This window comes from Plectropomus leopardus, chromosome 15, assembly GCF_026936395.1.
Source record: "Plectropomus leopardus strain MGB_pleo_1.0 chromosome 15, ASM2693639v1, whole genome shotgun sequence".
NCBI lineage: Eukaryota > Metazoa > Chordata > Actinopteri > Perciformes > Serranidae > Plectropomus > Plectropomus leopardus.
Genome location: NC_142190.1, coordinates 15011910 through 15031562, shown reverse-complemented (window position 1 = coordinate 15031562; position 19653 = coordinate 15011910). Strand labels below are relative to the sequence as shown.

Here is a 19653-nt window from a genome sequence, read left to right as displayed (position 1 = left end):
CAAACACTCACACACACACACACACACACACACACACACACACACACACACACACACACATACACACATACACACATACATGCATACACAGATGTTCTAGTGGCAGTGGAGAGAGAGTGAGGGCTCTTTGAGGTCAGTAAGTAGGCTGATGTCAGACTCACTGCAGTCAAGGAAACTTGATTGCTTTGTTATAGCTAACCTTTATCAGTATACACCTCAGCCAGGAGCAGCTATGGATGCTTTTTTTTCCTCCTTGTTGCAAACTGTTTCACTGTCAAATGAAATTTTTTAATTAGTTTCTCCAGGAATCAAAGATTTTCAACATATTTGGCTGCCATTATTATGAAACTGAAATTCTCAGTGCATCACAGTGAAGGCCTAACTTTCTTTTTTTTTGTCAGTGTGCAGTGTACTTCTGGGGACGTTTGGTTCCCCAAAATAAGCTGCAGAGTGATGACTCCTTGCTTTAATGCTGCTCGCCCTTACAGGCAGCTGTAGACCCAGATTGAATCTGAGGTGAAGGCAGCTTCCTGAAGAAAGAGAGCCTTTGCCTGAGATAATATTATCTTCTGCCGTCTGCTTAGATTGGTGAATTTACAGATGACAGCATCTTAATACGATACAGTCGTCTACAGTTGGCAAAAAATGTTGCACATTTCTGATCCATTGTTAGCTTATTTAGCAAGCATTAGTTCGGAGAGTGAACTTGGCTTGTTTACTACATTATGTGAATGCTGCTGTCACCTGAACCCCATTCGAACAAATCGGCGAGTATTCATGCTGAACAGTCACATCTGATTCATAATTGGTGTAATTCTGAGTTGGGTACAGCCCTACTGGAAATGTGAAATTTTATAATTATTTTGTTCAAGAAATGTTTTTGCACCTCAGACACATTTTTTTTTCTCCTGCAACCAGCCTGTTAAGCAAGTATCCTCCACCCCCCCTTTTTTCTCTATTTTTTTTAACTTCCCGGAAGAATGATTAATATATCCTTTTCTGATTAAATGATACATCTCAATACGTATGACCTAACTCACAATCACTAAAGTTCAGTGACTTGCACTGAGTTTTTGTGACAGATCTGAGGAAATGTTTCAGTTCTCTGACTCTCTGCCCACTTTTCCACAGACTTTAATAAGCTTTAATTTGTCACAAAATTAACCACCATTCATCTATTTGTACATCAAAAATTAAAGAGGAATCAATATCAGGTCAGCTTTTACTTAATAGGATGTAGTTTATTTAAGCTATTTCTCTTTCTTCTTTGGGAAGTGGATGAATTGTTTATTTGCATATATGTTTTAAATTTATCCGAGAAAGAACGATGGAAAGGAGCGGAGAGGGAACGCAAGGGAGAGCGGAACAAAAAGAGAGGGATTAAGAAACACAAACACAACACATCCCCCACTGTCACTCTCTTATCACAGTGCTTTGTGCCAGTCAGGAGTCCGGACTCGCCGCTGTTGCTGCCTCTGTACTGTCCAGCACACACAGTGCTCCTGCGATCACCTGACAGTCTCATGTTGTTGTGTGAATTTAGTTCACCGCTATTCTTAGACCCTGCTTTGGCTAAGAGAGGAGAGGAGAGAGGAATAGAGAGTGAGGGAGAGGGCTGGGGAAAGACTGGCAGACTCGCAATGATGCCCAGGTAGGAGTCGGTAATATTTAACCAGGCTTGCGTGAGTCTGAGTGGGCATGGTAGTGTTGGTCAAAAAAGGTTTGTTTGTGTTGTTTCTTTTAAGTTTGGTCTTGTGCTTGTCTGTTAGTGACCTGTGGTTGTTTCCAGCTGGATAGCACTTTCACTTTGAGGTAGCAGAGCTGTACTTTTAAAGATTGATTTTATCATTTGAGGTCAGTGTTAGATGATGAAGATTAGGGTTTGAGTTGAAGAGCATCTTTTTGTTTGTGTATTTGCGTAAGAAAAAAAAACTGTGTGGCTTTGTGCTGTTTTGGTGGAGTTGTAGTTAAGAGAGTTTCTGATTTACATATCTGTGATCTCAGATTGGAAAACTTTTGCCAAGAAGAAGATGAATCATTTCAAAACAGTTAAGGCCTTGCTTGTTGTCTTGGCATTTTGAAATGCAACCTAAATATAACTGTTGCCATTGGGGATTTTTTTGTTTTTAGATCAACAGGTTGTTCAAGGAAATGATACCTGCATGCGTGTGCGTTAGAAAGAATTTTTGAGTCATTTTTGGTTCAGACAATCGAGGTCAAAGCAGTACAAGTATGTAACAGTCATGAAGTCATGTGCTGCTTTTATGAATGACTCCCCTCTTCTGTCAGCGCTGTGACTGTCACAAGCTCACTGATGGGATACTTCCTCCTTTGCTTTCATTCTGCCCCGTCTTTCTTTCAAATGCTTTTCTGTGTATCTCAGATGTTTTTTGCTTCTGTTTTTTGGGGGCTTTTTTCATTATTATTTAAATTCAATTTTGGTTTTATCTGCATCAACCTTAGCTGTATTTTCTTTGTTTTATCATTCTTATTTTCTTTTTTTGTTCTCAGCTTTTATTCTTTGAGTTTCCGTACTTTAGGAAACATTTTTCACTTTGTGCTTGCTGCTGTTTATAAAAAAGGCTCTTTCCTTTTTTGTGGTCTTTCTAGCTCTCTGTCCTGTGTTTATTCCTTCTTCTGTGCATCTCTCACTCTGTGTTTTCTCTCTGTTATGTTTAAAACAAAGGGAGCAGTGAACTCGGTGTCAAATTATGCAGATCTCCTCTGGGCTGATCTGAAAACAACGAAGCATCGTCTCATTTTTGGAATTGTTGCGCCCATATTTGACCAGGAATTAAACAGGATCATGCATATTGGGTGCAAGTTTAGTTTTTGTTCATTCAAAAGCATCAGTACAACAAATATTGGTTTAAAATGGTAAAACAAGTTAATGATAATTGGCTTTATATATATATTTACCTCTGTCTACTGTCAACCTAAATAAAGATGCACAAGTGCTGAACATGTGAAAACCAACAGCAATGTCAAAATATTCGTGCTCCAAAATATAAATAAACCAATCATGAAAGTCCAGTTGCAAGGCAGCATGTAACAGACTAAAACGACCGCCTGATGTGTAATCTTTGGCACAAGTCTATGAGCTGAATTTCGACCCAGCCTCAGACAACGCATTTTGAGATCTTTATGTTGGCCAGGCAGGCATTACGTCACCCATTTAACCCTCAGACTGGTAAGAGGTTGGGTCTTCCCTAAGACTGAAACCAGGAGGAAAAATCCATCAATCATTTAACCATTAGTCTAAACAAAAGAGCAGAACAACAACAATAGAGTTGTATCTTAGTCACATTCAAATACGCAAACCCTAGCTGAATGATATATGTTAGTCAGTTCATCATTGTATTTGTCTTAAAGGAGTATGAGATTACAGTTGTTGGAAGTTTCCCACATTTTTTTTTGTTTTTCCTTGAATAGTGTCAGAATCTTCCAAACAACCAGTGGTTAGCATACCAATAACCTCTGAACTATGCAGGAAGAACGTGCATGATGGGACTTCACCAGTCCCCTGGATAATAACCCTCTGTGTCAACAAATGGTGCATGATTTTGGTTTGTTTGTGCGAACTTGTCACATACCTGAGAGGGCAGTAAAACTTGGGCCAGGTCTACAAGGGTCCATTGGAGCCTCCTGAGCAGATGGAGCAAGTGTTACTAGCTACAGGAAGACACAAGTTGAAGATTATCCTGAATGTGTGTCTGACAGAGACTCCTACAGACACAGTGGAAGTAGCATCTTTCTAAAGATTTAACATTGGCCTAGCCTCAAGGCAAGGCAAGGCAAGCATATACACTGGACTGATTTCAATAACTTATAAAACTAACTTACAAACAGTATTTTAAGTGTGCATTGTGCATCTGTGTTATCCAGGTAAATACAAGTATCGGATGAGGAGTATAGGCAGATACTCAACATTAAATGACTCGGATCGGATTGAGGGCAAAAAAAAAAAAAACTTGATCAGGATATCCCTAGTTAAGCCATCTCAGTTGTTGACACTGCCAACAAGCTTAGCTAATGTTACTAAAGGTTGAGTCGATACATTTAATCTAAAAATTGCATTTATCTAATCTTTTTTCAAAAGTCATCTAACTATGTATGACAGCTGTATGAAGTGGCATGCAGTGAAATGTGGCTCATTCTGTTTAATTCCCACAAAGTCTCATTTAAATTCAGATGGTGATTTTGCTGCATGTTGAAAGGCAAGAGGCTCAATCCTTGATATACAGGATTGAATGCTGGAGATGTTTCCATCCTGAAGCAGCTCATTGTGCTGTGTTGACTGTATGAGTCTTCCACAAAGTTACTCTTGTATAATTGCCTCTTAAGGCCCCATCTGACAAATGACTTTGGTGTGACAACTTCACACTGCTGCAGGCTAAAGCACATGACTCTCCTCCTCCTACTCCCCCGCAAGACTGAATAATTTTGCCTCGCAGAATGACGGCCATACTTTGACACCAGTGTTTGGTAAATAGTAGCTCACATGCATGGCAATGTACACACAGACTTCATCTCTCACTCACACACACAGAAGCGCACACCAACACAAAGGTATTCCCTGCCCCGTCAAGGCTCAGTGACCAACAGATGAAATGCTGTTTTTGAATATAAGCTTATGTGTGCTATTTTGTTGACAAGTAAAAAGGAATTAACTGTTCCTTTTCCACCCCTCCCCATCAACCCATATACTATAAACACGTGTTTAATGACGCTCCCCACTCCCCAATAAAAGGCTATATTTAGGCCCAGCTCTGTGTCCATCTGCCTGACCCATCTATCCATCAGGTCAGACAGAAATCCTCGACCCTGTATCTGTCGGTCCAATCCCCTGTCATCTTTATAGCCCCTACTAAATCAACCAGGGACCGAGTTTCCCCCACAAGCAGAGGGGAGTGCCAGAGCCCTGTGAGGGCCTGGTAGTAGCCACAGTGAGGTGTAAATATCCAACGTCATCCTTCACAATATTGCTTAAGATGACCAGCATTAAATAAGATGAGTTGAAAAAGAAGGTAACCTAGCAACTGCCATGGGGCAGAGGCCGCTAGTAAAAACAGCTTTACAGTTACTTAACTGTTGGACAGTGTTTCCTGCCAGAAGAAATGCAGCTGTACTAAAGTCTAGCAATTTAAAAAAGCTAATCTTCAATATGACCATAAGTCTTATTTATCCCAATGCTTATAGTAAGAATCAGATTGATAAGATGCGTTTTCAAATCAGTTAAGACATATGTGTGAGTGCATTTATTTGCAAAGAGACATTTGATGCAATTGAACTACCTTGGGAGAGATGGCTCTTTGCTGCAGAATAAAGCTCATTTTCTTGAGTAAAGTGTCAATGATGACTCAACTCATGTAGTGGAGCTGCAGACTGGTTATACTAGGTGATTGTCATGTGTAACTAAATGTAGAGCAGGGAGGAGCTGCTAACATAATATGTCAAACACAGGCAAATTTTCTCAGTAACAGTGAAGTACTGTATTCAATTCCCTGGCTATCTTGGATGAAATAAAATTAATGTGAGTCTGGAGTGAATGGCTGCTCTATATCTGTGCACCCTGTAAATCTGTAGAGGTGGTGGCAGGTGGGTGTGTGTGTGTGTGTGGGTAGTAGGTTGGCTTGGCATACGTTTGCTGCTCCAGCTCCCCACTGGTTGAGGTATGAGATGGATGAATGGTAGCCATGGTGTGGAGTCTGTAGACTCTGCCATGCCCACTGGTAGGGATGAGGGCTCAAATAGATTTATTTAAAGCTGACTATAGTACATCATTTCTACCTTTTCCCTCCAGAGTGTAGCCACTTCTCTAGTCATATGGATATCTGGCAGAAATTAGGTACTTAAAACTGGCCCAAAAATTGAGCTCCCCTTTATATAAAGGGGAACTCAATTTGCACATCAAATCGATTAAAAAAGACAGTATATCTGGCCCTACTACATCAATTTTGAATGTACTCGTACTCATTTATCAGTTTCATAGTGTAAAGGGTTCGTGCTCAGATTTACAGTGAAAGGTGTTTTGTTGCTCCAAACCTTCTTTCATTACTGTGCTGCACCAGATTGTTTTGAAAGTGTTTTGTTACTGGAGCATGACCTTATTGTCTCTAATGTGCAAATTTCCTGGAAGACATGCATGAAAGAGATGTTTCCTCACTTTTCACTCCTTTTTATTCAACTGGTCTGCGCCGCTTTGTCAGTTAATTTGTACTAATTGTATACTTTTCCTTCCCCTTCTCACCTTTCGTCCTACTCTCCCTACATCTGTCTATTCCTATCCTATCCTATCCCTTCTCTGTCCTCACTCACTCCCACTTTGGATCCCTCTCTCCTCTATCCTTTCTCCCTGCCATTTAGCTGGCCAATCCCCCAGCTGGAGCCCAGTCAGATCAGGCTGATAGTGTACCAGGACTGCGAGAGGCGTGGCAGAAATGTCCTCTTCGACTCCAATGCCAAAAAGAGGGGCACGGAGGAAACCCCCATCACCGTGAGTCACATGTTTGTTTGTTTTTTTTTGTGTGTGTGTGTGTGTGTGTGTTGTCATTTGGAGGCCCATCCTTGTCTTTTTAAAGTGTTATCTAAAAGACAGTTTGTTACAGGTCTTGTTTCAATGTCGGGCATCAACTGATACAGAAAAGTAGCAGCAGGTCCTTTTTAATTCTTAAATTTTGAACAATTTATTTGAAATGAGATGGGAAAGTATGTTGTTGAATATGGTCAAAATGCAAATTCCTGATCAGCTATATTCCTGTTTCACCTTCTTTATATTGCCTATATGTTATTGTTCATCTTCATTTGTTTTATTCAGTCACAGGTGCCATTATTTCTTTTTTTGTTGAATTCAGCATTTAGGATTTAAAATCTTATATTTGCCATTCTGTAATCTGCAGAAACTTTGACCTTTTAAAGCTCACAGACAGTCCGAATAGATGATCAAAGATAAGAGTAGAGACGGACAAAAGCACAAACACAGAGACAGTGAACAGAGGTGCAACATAAAACAGAAGTCATGTGACTGTTTTATGATGTCCAGAAGCCACAAGCTGCACCTTATCCCACTTATCCCACAGGACGCCTCACTGCCCCACGGTGAACGGCGTCTGACCGTGGGATCAAGAGTGGAAGGCAGGGAATGTGTCCCCTTGGACTGTGTGCAAGTCCTGTTTATGTATCATGTTTGCTTAATTTATTTTTTTATTTTTTTAAAGGACAGAGTGTATAACAGAAAAAAATCAAAATTCAAAAATTCAAACTTCAATTTATCTGTTTCACCAAAACTAGGTTTGTCACAATAACTGGTTGAATTAGTGCTTCCTAGAATCCAAAGTTTTATTTTCTCTGCAGTTTCTAAAACAAAAGATCCAGTCCTGTTTTGACTTAATGGAGTCCTGTTTTGTCTTATGATTAATTTTCCAGGGTAAGGCTGATCTGAAGGTAAATATCACCTTGGCATTATGTCAAACAGGTAGTTTATGTGCGTCAGTGAGCGCATGAGCATCAGCAATGTTTAATTGCCAACACACCCATTTTAGCCAGTAAGACATGATGATAAAAATTGCTTCACAACAGTGTAGCAGTCTTTATCAGGGTGTGTGCAACAATAGCTTTTAAACATATCAGTTATGTCTTTTGACAACCAGCTTTGGTTGTACGGCATCGCCCATACTGCACCTGCTAGCTGATTTTTCTTCTTTTTTTTCTCCTGCCCCACAAAATGGTGACACATGGTCACCACTCTTTTTTCCTTTTTAATTTTGAACAACATGCCTAATATTTTCATAACGCTGCTGTGTGTTTCTGTCTGACCCTGACCGGTTTGTTCTGGAGCTCTTATCTCCAATAATAATAGTCTCAGCTGACAGCCCATGTGTAAGCAGCATTCTTTCATCCTCACATGACAGCAGTGTCACTCACTGTCTGTCTTTCTCTGTGTCTCAGTCTGTCTTCATCTGTGTCTCCGTCTGTCTTCATCTGTCTCAGCTCTGGTCTGACCTGCTTTAAATTTTCCTTCCACTCTGCATCTTTCCACTCTAAATCAGCTGTCTCCCCCCTCTGTCTCACTATTTCTTAATTCTGTCTCTTTTAAGTGTCCTCATTATGGTTCTCTCTTTCTGTAAATGAATCCGGTTATCTTGGTCTTACCCCCATTATCTTCTGTAATCAGTCACTCTCTACCTTTTATTTGTCTTTACCTGTCTGTCTGTCTGTCTGTCTTTTCCCATCTCTACTCATTTCTAATCCTCTCTTTCACTTTTTAAACCTATCTAGCTAAATCTCTTTTTACCTGTCTAGGGGGTCTCCTCTCAGCTCCAATAGGGGTGGGGAAAAAATCACTACAGTATAGTATCAAGATATTTTTGTGTGGCAATTATATTATATCTTTACAGGGATGCCAAGTATTGATTTTTTTCTTATATAAATGAATAATATCATGAATAGTAATGACACTTTTGGTAGCCTACTAGAATAATATAATCATTTGGGTTTTGGTTTTTTTTTTCTCAATGCAATAGATACATTTTTCTGCAATAAAAATGACTGTTGTAAATTGAATAGACTGAAAACTTTATCTTATTCGATAATACAAATGTTGACAAAGTTTTCGTTTGGGGGAGATCATTTTCACAATACATTTTATTGCAATTCTCAGCATATCACAACACATTTAAAATCACAATGATATTGTATTGTGATAATATCATATTGCCTGACCTCTGGGAATCCCCTCACCTATGCTTTACCCATCTTCATAGTGTCTTGCAGTTTCTTATTCTTGACACTCAACACCTCCCTGTCACTCCTGTCAGTCTTTTTCTCTCATCATACCTCTTCCACCTCCACCGCACTTGCATGTTTGTCTTTTTTACTTCCTCTTTGATCTGTCTCTTTTTTTGGCCATGTTTTCTTTCTGTAATTGCCTCACCTTCTCTTATCTGCCTGTCCATCTGCCTCATTATCATGCCCATAACTATCTCTCTGTCTCACTCACGCACACACACACACACACACACACTTCTGCTCTCTTAAGACACCCTGACTTTGAAATTTGGGTTGTCTGTTTGCTCAATTTTCTCAACTCATACACATGGATTTACTGAAGCTCTACATTTGGATTGGACTGCTGCCAGATGTAGAACTGCAACAGGAAGAGTTATGCAGTGCGTTTGTCTTACAAAGTCAGATAATGCATAGAGAAATGCAGCGAGAAGAGTCAGTGTGATATGTGTTGCCTGGGCTGATGTCAATATTTTTGGTGCATTCTGCATCGCAAGGACTTTGCCAGCTACTGTGTGACTTCTGTCACATGATGGCTTGATTTAGTCTTTTCTTGTTGTTGTTTTTTGTCTACTAAGAGGAATTTATTTTTGAGAGATCCACAGCAGGAATAAACAAAGCACAAAGGGTCAGAGAGTGTGAGGAATAGAGGAACAAGGGATGGTTCACACATGCATGCTATGTGCAAGAAAGGGTTAAGAATGAAGAAAAGAGGGGGTTGGTTGGAAAAGAACAAAATGTAAGGAAAGTGGGAGATAGAAAAGAGGATAAATCTGGTCCAAGAATGAAACAGATGAATTAAAGGAGAGAAAGAAAGCTGCAAGAATAAGAGAGGGATGAAGCTGGAGTGGTGGAGAGAGGGAGCAGGAAAGGGAAGGAGGGGATGATTGCAGTGCTGCTCGCTCACGAGTTCCCGAAAGAGTCATATGACTGGCAGTCACATGCTGCTGGCCTCTGTGTACACACCTCACACTGCACTGCAGCGAACACACACACACACACACACACACACACACACACCCATACACCCATGTACACACTGAAACACACACTTGCCCAGAATCAGCGTGGCTTCATTAGCATGTATTTTTGTGACAAAAATCAACAAGAAAATTACACAGAAAGTTGCAAACATGTTTATAGTGTTTACTAATGTTCTGTGTAAAAGAGCAGAATGCAGTCAAAACAACAATCTTTCTTCCTCTGCCTGTTTTCCTTTTCTCCTTTTTCTTTTTGTCTCCCTCTTGTTTTTCCCCTCCTTTCTCTTCCTCTCTTACATTGGCAGCGACAGTGGTTTCAAGTGAGCCATTACCAGAGCCTAGCTAACATACACACACACACACACACACACACACACACACACACACACACACACACACACACACACACACACACACACACACACACACACACACACACACACACTCCCCCTCTGCTCCCTGCCCTCCCAAATGCATTCCTCTTGAATAGGCTGCCAAGTTAAGAAGGCACATGACACAGGCTGATTGAGCTCACATTGCTTTTAGTTTGCTGTTTACACAAGTGCTTCTAGATCAGGTTTCTATGGTTTTTTGACCCGAACAATTCAACTTCATTTACATTTACTTGATGTGGGCCAGTGACTTATTTTTACTTTTATTTTGGGAACTTGTTGAAATGCAGGGCATCAGGGTGAAATTAGACAGAAATGTGACTTTTTGTAGCTGCAGTGGGTTTCTCAGTCGGTTTCTTTCATTATTTTGTTGTTAGCAGAGGCTTCCATAACTGAAATCCCCCTGCAATAAAATCCTCTCGACTTTGTTATCTATTCCCACACGTATGGGGTGTTCCCACTTTAAAGAGCGTAAGCCTTGTAATAACCAAATACATGAATGTCTGCATCTGTCTCTGTGACTTCATTTGCACAAAATAGCCCAGCTCATATTCGTTGCTTTAGTTTTTGCACATTTGTTTTGTTAAGTTGTTTAGTATTTACAGGGATGTGAAGTAAAAAAAAAACAACTAAAAGCAAAAGTTTAGCCATTGCTGCATCATATTCATAGTGAAAAGAAGGGCATTTTGTAGGTTTCTCTATTTTTGAAAGGAGAAAAAAATGATAGAAATGGCTGGTATGCTTTGTCTTCCACCAATTGGTATGTTTTCACAGGCTGCTAAAATTTGTTGACATTGTCAATGGCTGCAGACAAAGCGGTGAATAGTGGTACTTTTTCATCTTAAAATCAAACTCTATAAGCTCACATATATATTATGGTAAAATGAGGATTGTGTAATTGATGTTTTGTGATTTTCTGATGTAACTTAAAGCTTCTGCAGAGTTAAATGAGACTGTGTTAATGGTATTTGGCCTTTAATGTTTGGGGTTTTTTGTATTATTACCTTATAGAGCACTGAGGGCCAGGTGAAGATGTTCGGGAAATGCTGCCAGCTCCGTCCTACTGGAGGCAGCAGCAGTTCCCTGGACAGCTCCTCCTCCTGCACCTCAGAAAGTAAAGAAACAAAGGAGCAGGGCCTCCGCTTCCAGGTAACACATGTCTTGTACTTACATGCATAGACAAGAAAATCTGAAGCTCTCTTTGTAGGTCATTGCTCTTTAAAGTTAACAACAACAACAAAAACGTTTGCTCCTCCTCTCCTCACCTCACCAGGGTTCAAGGTGTTCCTCTGATGTGGTTATGCTGGGGGAAATGATGTTTGGCTCCGTGGCTATGAGCTACAAAGGTTCCACGCTAAAAATCCACCAGATCAGGTGAAGAGGATATGAGAGGTTTTCCTCATAGCTGATACTGACATATAAAGAAAACCCATCCTTTGAAAGTCTTTTGCCCTTTAATATAGGAATGAAACACATGCAATGGAGTAGACAAACATTTTACATGTATTTTAGGATGTATTTTATGGGTGTTAGAAAAAGAGACAAATGAGGTCAGGTGTGAAAGATGTGCAAACGTGCACATGAACTGAGTGCACATGCTGATGATCTTTGTCCTTGCGCTATCATTCTATCAGATCACCACCTCAGCTGATGCTGAGTAAGGTCTTCACAGCCAGGACGGGAGGTAGTGTGTACGGCAGCCTCAACACGTAAGCACACACACATGCTTATCAACACACACTTCTCGCTCTGATTCCTATGGCAGCTTCTTTCAATAGCCAGCACATGGAGACACACTCATCTTTTTGTCAGTTATTGTCTATATTCCCTGTTAAAGTGTCTCAGTGTCTTTCTGTCTCTCTTCATTTAGTTGAACACATTCTTTTTCAATAGTGGCATAGACTGAATGCTGAAGAAACATTTTGTCTTTCACACTTGTAAACAGTATTTTTACAGCATGATTGTTTTGCGAGTAAATGTTGTTATAAAATCATCTGTATTAACCTCCTAACTTTTAGTCCTGGTTTTCTGATCTTGTGCAGGTTACAGGACAGCCTTGAGTTCATTGGACAGGACAGCAACACCCTAAGGCCTGATCAGAACACCGGGCCCAACAGCCTCCTAGGCAACATAGGTAATCACAGAAACCCAGTGTCACACCAAACCTTTCTTAGCCGCCAGTGACAATCACTTGTGATTGGAAGTAGTTTTGATTATAGTCAAACACTCGATGGCCTTACTGTCCTCTTGAAATGGCTTGTAGAGCATTTACATCTACATTTTCAATCAGTCTCTTTAAGGTTCTTATGTTGCCTTTTTTAACTATTTACTTATAACTCCCCTGGAAAAATATAACTCACAACTTAAAGGAGAAATCATTATCTATATGACTTAGTATGAATATTTGCAGCTTAAGACCAAGTGCAGCTTGAATTTAAACTTATGGTCAGTTTGATCACAGTTGAAGTGCCTTGGTAAAACTGTGAGCAATTAGCTGATTTTGTTTCTTGCTTTCTGACTCTTTAACATTCCTGTTTGAATACAAACCAGGCTGGATAGTCTCTGCCAACAGCTCTCCCTTACTGCTCCCCCTGCACTAACTTCATGAGCAGTTGGAGAACATTCAAGCTGGAAAAGTTTCCTCAGCAAATTTGCACAATCAACCATTATCATATTAAACATTCATAGCAGTATATCTGTTGTGACATGTCTGGTGCTTCACTGAAACACATGGTGACTGTAAATGTTACTCATGGCGAAACTCTGCTAAAAACAACTATTCTTTCTGAAAAACTGAAAGCAAACCATCCAAAAGTCTGTCTTAGAGTACAACGGGCTCCCAATAAAAAGAAGGATATAAGAATAAACAACTGTTGGCAAACTCTATCATTTTGTGCATTTTCTCTGCGATCCTCACAGAAAAGACAAATATCTTCTCCAGAGATGTAAAGTCTGTCCTAATTCATTTGTTTGATCAGCTGCCTTTTCTGTGAGTGGTAAAAGCCTTTTTGTTGGTCTATACTACTGACTGACCCACCATACGATGGTCGTTATTTCATTCCAGACTAAAAAGCTCCTGTAACTCAGTTGTTTTGCTACGAGGTGGTCAGACAACAGGAGGCAGCCAGCTTTCCTCCTTAACTCATTCACTAACCACGGTCCATGTTTTTTTTTTTGTCTTTTCTCCCTCTTCCTCCCTTTCTTCTTTTCCATGTTTTTGTTTGTGCTGCGCAGGATTTTCTCAGCTCTGCAGCCCTCGACGGGCCTTCTCTGAACAGGGCCCTCTGCGCCTCATCAAGAGCGCATCTTTCTTTTCAGGTTGGCGCTTTAAACTGGCCATGACTGATGTGTGCCAGTTGCATGCGTGTGTGTAGGCTGTAGTTGCAGTGACTCTCAGCGGCTGCATGCCTGTGTGGTGATTCTTGCACTAGAAGTGGTAGCCATAGTCATAGCATGCACTATCACAGCACGTCTGTAAATAACTTGGGTCAGACAGAAGCTGCAGAAACTTTTTTTGAGGTGGTTCCCACCACGCATGTCTGGTATGTTCTTCAAAAACAAAATGATGTCTTCCCTAAAATTAGTTCATTTGGGCAGGTGAGAACATTTGGTTTCAAATCCAAGTGGCACCACACAACTGTGAAAATGCCGTTCTCTGCCCTGCTCCAAGACATTCACATCATTAAACGAGCTGTGAACTTTATTTACAAATGCTGATTCGCTTGAAATTGGCAGAGAACCTAAACAACACTAACTGCTGCGTAGTAAATTACAGAGGGATATGTACTCCTTCAAACGCTGTCTATTCCGTTGTTTTTGCTAATGGCAGTGTCAAATAAGACAACTTCACCTGTCAGCCATTAAGTTTTCTCAAACAAATCATGAAATATATCTGCCAGAACTATCTGACCCAAGCCTGCCGGCGTATGACGCAGAAATGGTGTGCATGGTTTCTCACTGGTGTCGGTGGCTGTAATTCTAGTTAAAAGATTTTGCAGTTACCTCTCCCCCTTCTTTCTGTGTCCTTCTCTTACATACTTTAACTATCATATCTTTTCAGTGACAGTGATGCTTGGGCAATGATTTTAGACTTTATGCACGTTTTAACGATCGACAATGACAACATCTTCAGTATTCTGTATGCGGGCTGTTCTGACAGAAGCTTTTGTTTTCTTCCTTGTAAACATTTTAATGATACAGTAAAAAAAAAAAAAAACCTCAGCATGCATGTGCACATTCGGGAATGCCCTCGCTCACATCTATACAGTTAGACACAGTTACAAAGTCACAGAAGTTCAAGGGCAGCTTGTTGGTACTTGTTGAAGGAAAGTAGATGTTTACTTAATATCACACTTTCTCTACTGCATTTACAGTAATATGTCAGTCACAATCTAAATTCCTAAAATGCTGGATATAATGTAAGCGGGCACAGTGGGGAATCCTTAGACTGTTATTACCGCCGGTGACACACTAAAAAACCTGTTCTTCATAGCCTACGACCTGTGTGATATTAGTATTAGTTTCCATATCTGCGTACTGCATAACTTCTGCAAGCAGCATTGCTTTAAACTTTGCCCATGTATCAACCCTGTAAGGAAATGAACTTAATCTCTCCCGGGGAGCTTTTTGATCAAGAAGTAACAGTACAAGCAACAAGACTACCTATGTGTGCATTTATTAGGCAGAACAATCCAGATAGTTATGCAAAGTCTTTACTTTCAAGAACTTACAATAACTTTTAATAACAGCTGACTCTAACACAGCAACCTTGCAGCAATAGAATGAACTGTGCTACAATTATTTCCTTCATTTATTAAATTTTGCTGATCAGAGAGCTCCTTTGTCAGAAGTATTGAGTGGTTATTTCTCCCTCAGTATCTCACATGGAGGGTAAAAGTAGCAAAGTGGTGGTGAGTTTTATAAAAAGAGCTTCTCCCTGCACTGTGCTGCCTACCCATAATCCTGTTCAGGGAAACCATAGGTTGGCATGGTGTGTAGTTATGCAATGTTGGTATGGTCATAAAGCACATGGCGCCAAAGGAGTGTACACTCACATACAAACCGGTGTTGCGACAAAAGCTCATGTTGACATGCTCATTAATCATCTTAACCAGATCTATGCTTTCAACTGCACATTGAAATGCTGCAGTTGTGGTTTTCACACCTCTCTGCTTTGAGCAGCATTGACATTTTCCCCATTTTACACCAAAGTGTTGACAAGGAGGACATTTGAGAACAAGCAAACGGGCTCATAGACATCCATATTATGGTGTCTGTTGTAGAAACAGACAACAACATCAACACAGTAGCAGCTGCTATAGATAGCGAAAAAGAGTGAGCGACCGCCTGTTACAGTACTGCTGCTTTTTGCTGTAATTTTTGCTGTCATTTCAAACATTGTCAACTTGATCTTAAATTAACTGTATGTACTTTGTGAAACAATTACACATAATGATGCAGTCTCAGGTCACACTATAGCAAGCACTCGTTGCAAGTCCCACAGTTGTAAATACAGTAGTAAGAAGAATAGTCGCAGGTCTTTGGGGAAAAACGCGATTTTCTTGCATAGCTCGGATGGATGCTGAGCAAGTAAAGCATCCAAAAGCATTAGTCTATGTATTTGTTTGGGGAGTAGAAGAGCATCACAGGGCTCTGACTTAGAGTCGATAAGAACATCCTCAGCGTGACGTAATTTTGTTGATCACATTTGTTCTTTTTGCATATTAATTTTGTCCCTTTTTATCCATTTTTCCTTTCCTTTCCTTTCCTTTACCATACGTTACTATCTTCTTCTCCATCTTTTTTTTCTTGACTCCCTCTGACTCTATCTGTCCTTTCTGTCTCTTTGTCACTCATCTACCTTTAACCTTTGTTTCCCTCTGCCCTCTCTCTCAACCCCTTTCCTTTACCCTTAATCCAATCCTTCACTCTCTCTCTCTCTGTCTTCCTCCTCCCTCCCTCCAGGCCACAGTCACCCCATGGACATGCCTGGCCGAGGGCTTTACGACGAGAGGGACAGCGGCATCGCCAGGTCAGGTAGGTTAATAAGACTAGGAGCCAAAGCCCGGATTAACCTACACTTGACATCATTAGGTGTGCTTGCTTTGAATTGGGTTTACATTTATTCTTGTCAAGACCAGAGAGGCCAAGGAACAGAGAAGATAAAGTGTACGTCAGGAAATTATTGGACTATTACACCTCACAGAGTCTCTTCCTTTCAATTCAAAACATCATAACATCACATCATAGGTTCCAACAAATGTTTTCAATCATGCTGGGTCCCATTGTTTGCCCAAAACACAAATGATGTGAATAATTAGGTTTTTTTTAATCATTTTTTAAATTTGTGGGTCAAAATGGTTGACCGTCCTTAATTCCAGTGTTTAAGGTCAATAGCGTGAACAGTTACATAAGCCCTGGTTGCTTTAACTGGTGGTCCTTAAGCTGTGACTTCACTAATATGGCATGCAAACACACATGCGCGCAGTTTTCCATTCATTAAAACCACCCATAGGTGAACCTTGTCAAGGCTGACAGGTGTGTATGGAAAGAAAGAGTGAGACAGGTGAGAGATACAGGGTAACAAAGAGATAAATTCCTCTGTCTACTGCTAAATTTGAAAAGTTTTAAGTTTTATAACCAAAAACCACAAAGACAGATGAATTATGCGTGAGTGGGAGACACTGTGGGGGTGTTTACAGGGCCTCTGGGGTCCGGAAAACCTTGTGCAATGGAAACTGACCCCTAGCTCCCCTTAACCCCCCTACAAACACCACCATGCCCCACTGGCATGACTGGTATGAGGGGAATTGCACTTTCTGCTCAAACCCAGGTCACATGCAGAGGCTTAAATATAGCAGCTCAAAACCTGCTACTAGTAAATGAGCTTCTAATTCAAGCCTCGTTTTCTCACCTCCCCTCTCTCCTCCCCACTGCGCTTGGGCAGAAGAGCTCTTAAGCTAGACACACAAAAATACAGACAAGTTCCTCTGTGGCACCAACTCTCATCCTAGCTACCCCTTTTTTTAATATAGCTCTTCTGAAACTCTCCAGCACAGCTTTCTCTTCATACGTTATGTGAAGATCTCTCTTTATCACTTTACGAGCACTAAAGTTCAAACACTGCCTAAATGGTTCTTGTGACCATTGATCAGTCCGTACTGTCTGGGCTGCAAATAACCCATTGATCAGGACGTGTGTGTGTTTGTGTGTGCGCGCGTCATGACCATGTCAGCCTGGTGTAAAGCCAGGTTGTTCAACTGCAGCATGTGACCGCTAGCAGGCTAACTGATATTAGAACTCATATGAACGATGCGATTGAGGAAAAGAGTTTTGTGTGCGGCTCTGTGTGTTAGGATGTGTTATTGAGTGTGTTTGTGTTTTGTTTGCTGTATGTTTGACCTTTTCTTTTGTTGTTTGTCTTGGTAAGAACAGTTACTGTCCACAGGATTTCTGTCTAGTTCTGTGTGGTAGTTTGTGAATGTGTGTGTGCAAAATATGCCGTTCAGAATGAGTAACCCTACGCACCTCGCACTCCTTCTCCTCATTCTTGTTCTCCTAATTGCTGCACCTCTTCTTTATCCACCTTCAACCCTATCCTCCATCTCTTTAGCTTCTCTGAGCAGCCTGTTGATCACTCCCTTCCCATCTCCTGGCTCCTCCCTGACCAGCAGTTGTGCGTCCAGTTACCAGCGCCGATGGCTCCGCAGCCAAACCACCAGCCTGGAAAATGGTGTCTTCCCTCGATGGTGAGAAGCATACAATCACACATGTACACACCCTTGCAAGGTATGTGGTCAAAGGCATATTGATTGTACATGCATACCAAAACAACTATAGAGCATGAAGTCTTACACATACATGCACACACGGCCAGGACACATGCTGCATCTTTGATCACCTGCAAAGTGTGATGCCTACTCTGTGCTAACTTTCGAAGGCTTAGAGACAGTTGTTAAGTGACCATAACTATATCATAGTCCACGTACCAGAAATTTGAAGTTCGCAGCAGATCTTCTTCCAGGTGTTTTTTTCAAGTGTGTTGGATGGATGTAAGGCTCTGGGTAGTCCTGCACTAAAATGATCAACTTCTTCCCCATATCTGTCATGGACTTACATTTTCAGAAGAAAAAGGGAAGATATCTACTGGCTATGAAAAGTCTTCCTCTTCACATGGCATGCGGTGCATGATGCTGTGATCCAAAATTTGAACATTGTTTATCTCAAAAGGAAGCCTTTGTGCCCTTTAAAACAGGTGTTGCTAACACTTTTGAGCACGCCTTCTGCATGGCTACATTAAAAAAACACAGGATTTGTTTGTCGCAAAAAACACAGCATCAGTACGGACCCAGAGAGGAGTTTGAAGTGTCGCTTAGGAGAGGGAAGCAAGTGTTTAAACTCCCAAACACACACTTAACAGAGTCTCTCCCCATTTGTGACCCCTCCATTTTTCTTCCTTGTTTAGAGCCTCTGACAAGCTTTTGTAAAGTTTATCTTGCTAGGACTTCCACAGAATCCAGCAGGCAGCTGGGAAAGTGACACACACCGCTGCTATGCACTAATAACGGCACTCAGGAACACACACACACACACACACACACACACACACACACACACACACACACACACACACACACACACACACACACACACACACACACAGTGCTGTGACTAGACAGGATGCTGTGTTGGCCTGTCACTTTAAATGCAGCTGTCAGCCTATGAATGCTCTAATCTTCCAGGCGCTTCAGCTGAAATAATTAAAAAAGCTAGGATTAAAAATCTTTTTACATATTTCTTTGCTTAACAGATATACCTAAGTATATTTTTTTGGCTTAAGTAATCTAACAGGTAAAAAGGTTTGTTTTATGTAGAATATTTACTGGTCATATCTACAGTCGTTAACAGTATTAACTGTATTTCTACCTGCTGTAAAAATACAAGAGAGATACTTGGCAAAGGAAACCCTAACAAGGGATGCAATATGTAAGGTAAGGTATAACTTAACTAAGCAAAAATCCAAGGATTTAGATTCAAATGTTAGTAAACACAAAGAAGTTTGAGCAGCTGCACACATTTGTCAGGATTTCTATCTTCCTCTGGCCTGAAGTCTACTCCATGTGTGTTCTGTCCCGATCAGGTCAGTAGAGGAGAGCTTCAACATGTCTGATGAAAGTGGTGGTCCAAGCCTTGGCGTGGCTCGTAAGAAGAAGATTGCCATTGGTGTCATCTTCATGCTGTCCCCCAACCCTGAGGAGAACAACCGCTTCCAAGATTTCTTTTTCTCCCACTTCCCCCTCTTTGAAAGCCACATGAACAAACTCAAGAGTGCTATTGAACAGGTGAATGAAGTGCGATTATAGACCAATTAGGTGTTGTATTTGCAAAAGTTGTGTTTTGTGTTGGGATTTTTTGTGTTTTGTGATTTGTTGTTTTTTTTGTGATGTCAACATTGTTTTATTTACTCCTCATACATTAATGTTTTGATGTGTTAGTCT

The 19653-nt window shown here is 40.8% G+C and overlaps 1 protein-coding gene across 3 annotated transcripts in view; it reads left to right on the top strand.

Moving 5' to 3' along the window:
- The window catches only part of fnip1 (folliculin interacting protein 1), a 45668-nt gene that overhangs the window by 9635 nt on the left and 16380 nt on the right, over window positions 1–19653 (top strand). Inside the window, exons 1-10 of one of the 3 annotated variants that reach the window (XM_042500001.2) lie at window positions 1445–1651; window positions 6367–6496; window positions 11168–11305; window positions 11430–11530; window positions 11791–11865; window positions 12199–12290; window positions 13391–13474; window positions 16121–16192; window positions 17769–17904; window positions 19296–19497. In XM_042500001.2, the coding sequence (XP_042355935.2) occupies window positions 1524–1651; window positions 6367–6496; window positions 11168–11305; window positions 11430–11530; window positions 11791–11865; window positions 12199–12290; window positions 13391–13474; window positions 16121–16192; window positions 17769–17904; window positions 19296–19497 (1158 nt within the window). In that variant the 5' untranslated portion in view covers window positions 1445–1523. Of the gene's footprint in view, window positions 1–1444; window positions 1652–6366; window positions 6497–11167; window positions 11306–11429; window positions 11531–11790; window positions 11866–12198; window positions 12291–13390; window positions 13475–16120; window positions 16193–17768; window positions 17905–19295; window positions 19498–19653 lie in introns of those variants that run through there. The other 2 variants (XM_042500002.2, XM_042500003.2) reach the window with 2 other exon arrangements.